The sequence below is a fragment of the Platalea leucorodia genome (assembly GCF_965183815.1).
Source record: "Platalea leucorodia genome assembly, chromosome: 7".
NCBI lineage: Eukaryota > Metazoa > Chordata > Aves > Pelecaniformes > Threskiornithidae > Platalea > Platalea leucorodia.
The window spans coordinates 45,064,183-45,073,813 of record NC_138829.1 but is presented as its reverse complement, the minus strand read 5'-3'; the positions used below and the strand labels follow the sequence as shown (position 1 = coordinate 45,073,813).

Below are 9,631 nucleotides of genomic sequence, written 5' to 3'. Positions count from 1 at the left end.
TTGTATCTTTGTATGTTGTGCCCTGCGTGGCTGGGTCAGTCCTCACCACTGCATCTGGCCACAGGGACAAATCTTTTGGACCAAGCAGAACTAATTTTTAAAAAGCTACTGGATGCTAAATAGAATTTGCTTTTTCATAATATTTTAGCCTGCCTTTAAACACTGACCAAAGGTTGGTGCCCCAGTTGTAGTCAAAATAAGTGACGTCTGCTGCAGGAATTATGGAAATTGCTCTTTTTGCTAAGCTCTGGAATGGGGATGGGTGCGAACATAGGCAGCTCTGCGGGGCAGCGCAGGTCCAGCCAGCTGGCTTGGAGGAGGCACACCAACACACGGGTGGGAACAGCGAGCAAGAAACTGAGCGTTACTAAGGCTGGAGCAAGAGATGTTCTAGGAGAGGGCTGGGTCTGATCCCTTCTAGATACTGGGGGACTTTGCCCTATGGAGGCTACAAAGCTGCTTAGTCTCCCTCTTCCAAGAGTAGGAGTCTTCCCTCTTTGGCCAGGATATTAATTGTTTCAGCCTCAACAATTCACAGCAGTAACCAAGTAAATATTTTGGAGGTAGAGATACTCGGCTCTTAATTTGCCTGTGATCTCTGCTAGAGTAAGTTAGCAGAGCTGATGTGCTGTGGAGGAGTAATCTCCTGGGACGGACAGTGTGAAGAGAGGTGTACTTGCCCCAGCGTTTGTTTTAAGAGGCAAGGCTTTCTGGACAGCCCGGGAGGAGCGTGGAGGCTGAGGGAGCCCAGTGCAGCCCCTCTTTCCCTGCAGGCACCCCGCTCTGTGTAGGCTTCAGGATGGGGGGAAACTTGGTGCTCTGACTCTATCTGCAGCTGGTGCTGGCCTCACTTATATCCCCCTAGAGGAAAGGCAAACCCAGCTAACTTCTCCTGGGACAAACAAGCCCAAGGTCGGCAGCTTGGAACGGGAAGTGCCTGTGTGCTGGGGCAGAGGCCTTGGCCCTACGTGCAGCCCCGGCTCCCCGGGGAGGGTGGCACGTTCCAGCCCTGCAGAACAGCAAGGACTGTTCCCTGCCCAGTAGCGAGAGGAGCAGTGCTGGGGTAGCTTAGCTCCTCTCCAGGGGGAGAGCAGGGATTGCTGCAAGCGTCCGTGTTCTGGCTGGAGTTTGTTTGGTGGGTGCTTGCCCTTTTTTTTTTTTTTTTTTTTTTGTGAATTCTTGAAATAATGTTTCCTTTTTTAGCAAATGGAGACTGGTGCATCCCCTGCAGGCAGGGATAAAAGCCTGCTCCAGTTCAGTGCCTGCAGGGAGCAGATTTGGAGGGTGTTCAGGAAGCTGCTACTGCTCATGGTGGGAAAGTGCTTGCAAATCCTGGAAGGGACCCAGTGTAAATATCCCCTTTCTTCTGCTGCTCCTCATGCTGGAGCTCCCGGGGGCCCTGGAGCAGGCACAGTAACCAGGGTTGCTTTTGCTTCTGCAGTCTGCTCTCCCAAATGCCTTGTATTGAAATATCCCTCCTGTGACTTGAGCAAGGAACTGGCCTGGGCCTGCCTGCAGCCTGCGCTGGGTGGGTGGCCACCAGAGCCTGCATCTGCCAAGCCCAGGGGGTTAAATTCCCTCCTCATCTGGTCAGCCTCCTTACACATGCAGGGCACTGGCTGGGCTGGGTTTCTCTGGCACATATAGGTGGGGGCAGTATCTGATTAGGGTGCTGGTCTTTGTCGGTTTTCTCCTTGCTGTAGAGCTGCCCAAGGGTCTCTTCCCTGGCTTGTCTTTCAGGTTAGCTGTTAGCCATTTCTCCCTGTGGGGGTACTTGTTCCACTTCAACCCTCTGCTTTTTTAGCACCTAGACCATTCCCCTCTGCTAAGCCTCCAGCTGTCTTAAAGGCCTCCGACCGCTCCCTGCTCCCTGGCCCGAGCTGTGTACTGACACCAGAGCTTTTGGGTGGTGCAGGGGGGGCTGGGGCCACCTGGATGCCTTGTGGCAATGTGTGCTAATTTGAGAGAGAGCTGAGGGCCAGTTTGGTCCCTGCTTCCTCTTTTATGCACTGGGGCTCCTGTGCAAAATTTTTGGCTTTGCTTTTGTTGGTGGTGTTCCCTGCCTTCTTTTCTGTTGATGTTCATCAGGTGCAGGGCTGGGGTTTTCACGGTTCACATTGTTTATTTCCTTCTAGTCTGCACCAATCTTATATTTCACATTTTGCACTTTTTGTATTTCAATAAAAATCAAAATGTAATCCCAGATCCAGGTGTGTCTGTCAAGTAGCAGCAGCTGTGGCACATCTACAAGAAACAGAAGTAAGGCTGGCTATGCTACCAGCCACAACCATGCAGAGAAGGAGGGAAGTGAGTATGAAATGCCTCCTATGTGAGTAACTCTGGGAAGAAATACTAGTTTGCAGGAGCCTCAGGCTGGAAACAGAATTCAAACAAAAATGAAGTATTGCAAGTTCGGCTCTTTCCTGAACAGGGCTGGGCTTCCACGTTACTGTCTCCCTGTCGTGATAGCCATCTGCCTAGGATTGCCCTTTCCGAGAGGCGGACCCAGGCAGCTGCACAGGTTGTGGTATCACCAGGTGCCCAGTGGGAGCCACCTGCAGGCTCCCCAGTTGGGATTAGCTGGCGAAGTTTATCCTGTGGCCAGGTGATACGTGCAGCAGAGGCCTGCACCTTCTCATCTCAACTGAACATGGATCGCTACTCCTCGATGTGCAATAGTCTTCTGCTTAGGACCACTACACTCCACCCCTTGATCCACATACAGTTAACTCCTTTTTCCTAAAGACACTGTAATTTGCTGGTTACATCAGTAAGCTTTTTGGCTAGTAGAAAGGCTCTTATATGTGAAGTGATTACTACAATTAATGATACAAGTGTAGCAACAAGTGAACCCCATAGTGGGTGCGAGAATAGGAGTAGAATGGAGAGCACTGGAGCTAAAAGCACCACCATCGGGCAGTAGCCTGAGCCCGGGCTCCCGGCCTTGTCGTCTGGATGACGTGTTAATGCTGATGTTAACACTTGCGTTTCTAAAACTGCATGCTGCTTTTCAGTTTTTATTACCGATAAGCCACCCAATTAAGGGCTTCCCAGTGTTGCCAGTTCTCCTTCCTCATGTTGACATTATTCAGCGTGACTCGTGACAAGCTGTCAGCCACGTACCAGAAGGCAGAGGTATTTTTGGCATCTGTTCACAGGTAATACTTTGCATAGGCTCCGTGTAGTCCGATTTGTAAATTTATTCACCTGCTGTAACTTACTGGACAGTACTTCAGTTCTAGCCTTGAGGGGTTTACTACTTATTATTTCTCTGGGGCTTTTTCATGTGGATGGGGCTTTTGGCTATAGCCTATGACTTTTCCACTCCTTGGACTGTGGTGGCCCCCTGTAATGGGGCCAGCACGGTTAATACGCTGACTACACAGCGGTGTCTCCAACCTCCTGGAGTGCAGCAGTTGGTCCCATCGCTGGGCTTGGTCACGGTGACCTGCCACTGCTGAGGCTGTGCTGTGGCAACACCTGCGCTGGCCTCGGAGGAGCTCGGGAGCAGATGGGTCCCCCCTGGCAGGGTGCTGCAGTTGGCAGGACGTACGCTGTGTGCAACCACACAGACAGTACTTAACACAGCGTGAACACCATTGCAACTGGATGTGTTTTCACATGTAGCTGCCCTGTGGCCTTAAGGACGTTATTCTGAGAACATTTTTTGTTTTAGGAATACATACAATAGGCTCACAATTGGATGGTATTTCATTGTTCACAACCTCGGTGATTAATCATCCTTCTGTAACTGTTTACTTTTTCACTTCTTTGCTGATGTTTTTTCCAATCCCTTGTCTTACTGCTGACATGGTAAAGAGGGCAGATACTGAAGGCCTTGTAGTAAGGCCCAGATCCCACGGGATGGTTTATGTGAGTTTGCCAGCAATTCATCTCTCCCCACATTGTGCAGTGTCTTTTGTAAGTGCAGGAAATGATACTCATAAATACGCACACATAAACACGCATGTAAGGTAGATAGATCAGTATCGATAAGGTTGCAGCGGGATACTCAGTTTACTGTGTTACCTCCTGAAGATAAGATTAAGAAAAGATTGCTTTTAATAGTTATCCTTGTTCCCCAAGCTGGAATATTTCCCTTCATAGAAGCTTCCAATATATGCAGTCATTTTTCTCTCTTTTTTTTTTTTTTTTTTTTGCTCTCCATTCTTGCCCCTTCATCCACTGTCTCTTCTTCATAATCAAACACCCTGTACACTGCAGCTTAAATCAGCAGTTGTGATACTTAGACACAGATTTTTACCATCTTGCCTTTCCTTTAAAGGGAAGGTGTTAGCACCTTACATGGCATCATGTTATATAGGGTTAACTTTAAGCAATACTAGAATACAGCTGTTAAGTTTGGTCATCGGAGAGGCATGAACTACATGCTGGTGAAAGAGCGTGCTGCTTGCAGCATTTCTTGCTGCTGGGATACCCACACTAGTTCTTTCCACATCTTATTAAGTCTCTTTTAACTCTTCTATGAGATCAAAACATTCCCACGCTCCTTTTAAGCATGTAGTAGCAACCAAGTACAATGCAAATTCTGCTGGTGTTTTTTTTTTTTTCCCTTTTCCCACCCCTTTCTTTTGGAGACAAGTTAGTATGTCAGCTGGGGCGGTACATCCAGGTAATTCGGTTTCCCAGTTCACTGGGGAGGTCACGAGGGCCGAACACTGTGTGACTGTTCCCCACGCCTGCATTTGGGACCAGCCAGGCGCCTGTTCTGTCTCTTCCTTGCCATCGTTCTTCCAGTAAGGTGGTCTCACCAGGATCCTGCTGACTACTCCAACTGTGAGGCACCCCTGCGTTTCACCCTCTCTACTGGAGGCAGCCACCTGCTCCATCCTGCACTCGCTGACGGGCAGCGCTCTGACCATCCCCTTTCCTGGAGGAGAAAGCAAGGGGTTGGGACTGTCCCAGACCTGTCGGTGCATGTGGAGAAAAGCACAACTAGTGTTGCTTACGTAAAAGTTTTATTGGAAATTCTTTGAATACTTGAAGTACATTGGAGACTATTTCCAAAACAATACAATTTAGGAGCCTTCCCCTTCACCCAAAGTATCTGTAAATCAGCAGCTACATACATACTGTCCTTAATATCGAATCGAGCAGACAGCTGCTAAAATAAACAGCCTTCATAACACAATTTGTGGCAGGCCACAGCAGCAGCTAGATCTTTCCTGAAGCAGAGCATTTGTGCAGTGGTCAGGGAACTTGGAGCCTAGATGCAGCAACTATGTGTTGACACTGAGGAATGTCCAGAAATGAGGCACATAACTCAGCCCTAGAGAATCTCTTTATTGCTATGGCCATCCAGCTCAACACTAGCAGCTTACATAGGCAAATCTCCAGCCTTTTGAAGTAGAAAAAAACGTGCCACGCTGACGTTTTGCCTTATGAGATGTGTAGCCATGTTAGGAACTGCAGCAACAAATGAGCTCAAGTATGTGGCTCCGGGGACTGTCTGGGCAGGATGAGCGAGAATGGCATGCTTTCTGCCAGCTCCATAGCTTGTCAGTGTGAGAAGAGGACAGCAGTAGCACTGGCTGGCTGAAGTTCAACCTAGTCTATTCTTCTCCATGAATACAGTGTGAACCAGCACTTTACCTCTGCTTTCTCTCTGCTGCTTTGCAGCCCAGATCGTATCGCTTTCCCCCACGCAGCCTGTATGTTAAGAGAAAGGTGACAGCAACCACCTGTCCGTGAGCTACTTCCTACAAGGTGGCAGAGACCAGCTTCCTGAGCAGAGGTGAGAGCCAGCCGATCCGTTAATTCCTTGTGTTCCTGCACCCTTCTGCAACCCTTTCCACCTGTAAACCAAGGTGGCTCTGGCTGTGGGGATCAAGTATTTGTTAAAGCCCGTGTAACTTAAGCACTCACAAGCTGTTTATCTTGGAAGCTTTCTTAAATGTTTGTGCATCTTATTTTGCAAGGACTAAGCAATTTCTGTGTGAGGCTGCTGAAAAGTTGAATGGGTTGAGTAAGCTAAAGAGGTTCTGGTGGGTAGCTTTCCTTCAATAAAGCTCTTGCCTCGAGTTTTAGAGCTCACACGGCCTCCCACCGAACACATCACTCAACAAAAAAAGCTGGTAAAGTTCAAAGCATTGTGTTGCTCTGACCTTACAATAAGCTCTATTCTGAACTTGGTTCCTTGCTCTAGCAGTGGCACAGCAATAGTGTTCTAGAGAGGAGGTGGGGTTCCCCTGTCAGCTGCTAGCAATCTCTTCCAACTAAGAATGCAGCTAAGTTGAAGAAGCTGCCACACTGCACTAGCTAGAAGGCTGGTTACTCAGCCACTCTAAGGAAATTAAGATGGTTCCTCAGTACTGAGGCAATATAGCCCCACTTCTGGAGAAAGAAAGAAAGAAAGAAAGAAAAGTGTTTTAGGACAGTAAGGGGTCTTGCAGTTGCTCACTCTAGTTACACGTGGGAGGAGGAGAGAGAACCACAAGAAGACCTACCTTATCTAAGTTCCTGTTTAGTGTCACTGTTTCTCCTCCCATCCTTATACCAGGCAAAAGACACGCAACAGCCAAATCAACCACAGAGCACTACCAGCCAGTCACGCTGTTGATAGCCAGATCATTACAAAAATAAAATTTCAGCTAATCAAAAGCCAGCTGATTAAAAAGTACCATAAGCTCCCCAAAAATGTGCTTCTTTAAAGAAGCTGCCTTCTGAATGGCTGAAGAACACTGCAAATTCATCCATGCCTATCAGAATACAGCTTTTTACCAAGTCCCTGCCACTCCACTCCACTGATGTGTGCATTTCATTCTATCAATGGGCCCTGACTGGATGTAATGGACACATAGTCCCCAAAACAGAGTATTACATTAGAATATCTTAGAAAATAAATATCTTGGATATTTTCCTGCAAAGAGAGACCAGTCTCACTGGCCAGGGTTCCATGGCACACACTGCTGTCTGCAGTGATCCAGGGCAGAATGACCTGCACTACTACATGAAAACAGAACGTCTTTTAAATATAGGTTTCTTTAAAAGCAATAAATATTTCTTGATTCTTAAGATCATCTATTAACCATAAAGCAGGAAGGTTTGCAAGGGTTAGAGGAAAGAATCTTGGACTAAGACTCCTAGTTACATAACCCTAAAGAAATAGGATTCCTAGTATTTACAGTTACATTTCAGAAGCAGAGACTATGAATTCAGCATCATCACAGCTGCTACATGCAGGCTTGCCAACAGTCAACACTGGTAAACTCAGCATGGCCGAGTGTCAGTACACTCGGGAAGGAAATGTGGAAAGCGCTTCTGTAGTTTCATCCCTGCTTATCGGCCAGCGTAACAGGCGGCCTCTCACAAAATGACTGCGTAGAGACCCAGTTCCTTAGGAGCAGGAAAACAAAGGTAACTGTATTACACAGGTCCCAAAGCTGACGTCTCTGCCTGGGCTCCAGGCACTCACACTGAAGTCAGGATGAAATGCCCCGTTCTGCGGAATGGATGTCCTGGACTCAAAACTGTTGAATCTGCTGAACTCACAGACCCTGGAAATGAGCCAAAGCCTTCTGTGCTCTAACAGGATCAGAGACTGTAGGAAAAAGTCTGTTAGCAAGGAGCTATACCTAGGGAACTTACACCATAGGACCTTTGGAGGAAGCATATGGCAACTTTTCACAAAGCCCCTCCACACAGAACAGAGACTGAGGAGAAAATAAGTTTCATACATTGGAGTTTGACTTCCTGTGTCCCTACTGAAGTCTTAAATTAAAAACTGACTGTGAGCGGGAAAAGCGGTCCAGAACTATGTGGTGGTGTAGTTGAGGAAAATCAGCAGATGAGCTGTATCTGCTGTTGAAGAGAGCAATCAAAGAAAGCTCACTTGATGGAAGAAACTAGTCAAAGTGAGACAAAAGGCAGAGCAGGGGCGATCGATAGAGATACTTGTTGACGTCATTCTCCAGGATGCTTTGAGGAGGAAGAACTGCTGCAGCAAAACTGGAAAACAGCTTCACTGCAAGGTTTCTACAAAGGCATCAAACTCTTTGACGTTTTTCTCGTGGATTGCCAGCTTCTCTGGTAACGAGTCCTGGAAGGGTAAAGAAGGGTGCAGATCAGGGCTTATTCACAGCAGATAAAAGGAAGCTTTAAAAACCACACTCTGAGGTAAAAATCCTGAGTCAATCAACCCCTCTCCACTGCTCTGAGCTCCCCTTCCCACGTGCACAAAACCAGGAGTCCTCTGGCAGCATCCAGCAAGTGACCCTGAGAAGGGCGCTCTGCCCAGAGCGTGTTTGCTCTGCAGGGACAGTAGGTGCACCGGGGCCTCGCCCTGTGCAACTCCCACCTCCAGCTGCAGCACGATAACCTGTTGATGTCACTGCCTTCATCAAGGCACTTGCAGCTCTTAGCCTTTGGTATTCGTTTTGCCCCAGACTATGTTACAATGCCTGCGAGCCCAATCCAGCACTCACCCAGACATGACTTTAACCAGCCACACCAGGATTTTTCCTCTGCTCAGGCTGCAAGATCAGGCCTAGTTTGCCACCAAGTTTGACGTGTCAGAGGTAGGATTAGTTTTGGGGGTTTCAATGACAGCCACAACAAGCATGCGGCAGCAGCTTTCAGCTTGAAGATAAACACACCAGTTTCAGAGGCTCAGGTGTGCCACAAACAAATTTGCATTTGTCTGGAACGTATTGGTGAAGGACCCCCTTTGGGCAGGGTCTCTCTTCTGAGGAGTACAGGAAAGACAAGGACCTGTTGGAGCAGGTCCAGAGGAGGGCCACAGAAATGATCAGAGGGATGGAACACCTCTGCTATGAGGAAAGGCTGAAAAAGCTGGGGTTGTTCAGCCTGGAGAAGAGAAGGCTCCAGGGAGACCTTATTGCAGCCTTTCAGTACTTAAAAGGGGGCTTATAAGAAAGATGAGGACAAACTTTTTAGTAGGGCCTGTTGCAATAGGACAAGGGGTAATGGTTTTAAACTAAAAGAGGGTAAATTCAGGCTAGATACAAGGAAGAAATTTTTTACAGTGAGGGTGGTAAAACACTGGAGCGGGTTGCCCAGAGAGGTGGTAGATGCCCCATCCCTGGAAACATTCAAGGCCAGGCTGGATGGGGCTCTGAGCAACATGATCTAGTTGTAGATGTCCCTGGTCATTGCAGGGGGGTTGGACTAGGTGACCTTTAAAGGTCCCTTCCAATCCAAACTATTCTACAATTCCATGAAGGTATGACTTTTTTCAAACTAGGAATAGGGAGAGCACTATAAAGTACACAGGGACAGCATTATAAAGTACATATGATTCCCACAAACAAAAATTTCAGGGTTCCATACCAAATCCTCTGCCATGGACTGTGCTCCAATGTCAATGGAGAGGCTGCTGAGTTGAGGGGGGTTCTGAAACTCACGGTAAAACGTCCCCAGGTCCATTGGAAGAATGTCATCTTTTGAAAATGCTGGTTTCTAGAATCAAAGATACTGCTGTTAATTCCCATTCAGAGACATTGGCTTTCCTTTTGCCAGAATCTCATTACCTGCTATCAGTAAACATTTTGGCATTACAACTGTTGCTGCAATAATGCAGACTAAATAACTGAAGAACAGCCAAGATCTGTGCTTGCCTGAGCACTTGGAAGAGAGCATTTCCGTGGAATCT

General features: G+C 47.6%; 1 protein-coding gene across 13 annotated transcripts in view; it reads right to left on the bottom strand.

Moving 5' to 3' along the window:
- Positions 1-71: 71 nt before the first annotated feature.
- ATG13 (autophagy related 13) overlaps positions 72-9,631 on the bottom strand; it is a 28,826-nt gene continuing 19,266 nt past the window's right edge. For 4 of the 13 annotated variants that reach the window (XM_082317380.1, XM_082317382.1, XM_082317386.1 and 1 more), the window contains 2 exons: positions 9,310-9,438; positions 8,074-8,598 (listed from right to left, as the gene is read on the bottom strand). In XM_082317380.1, the coding sequence (XP_082173506.1) occupies positions 8,488-8,598; positions 9,310-9,438 (240 nt within the window). In that variant the 3' untranslated portion in view covers positions 8,074-8,487. The other 9 variants (XM_082317375.1, XM_082317381.1, XM_082317384.1 and 6 more) reach the window with 4 other exon arrangements.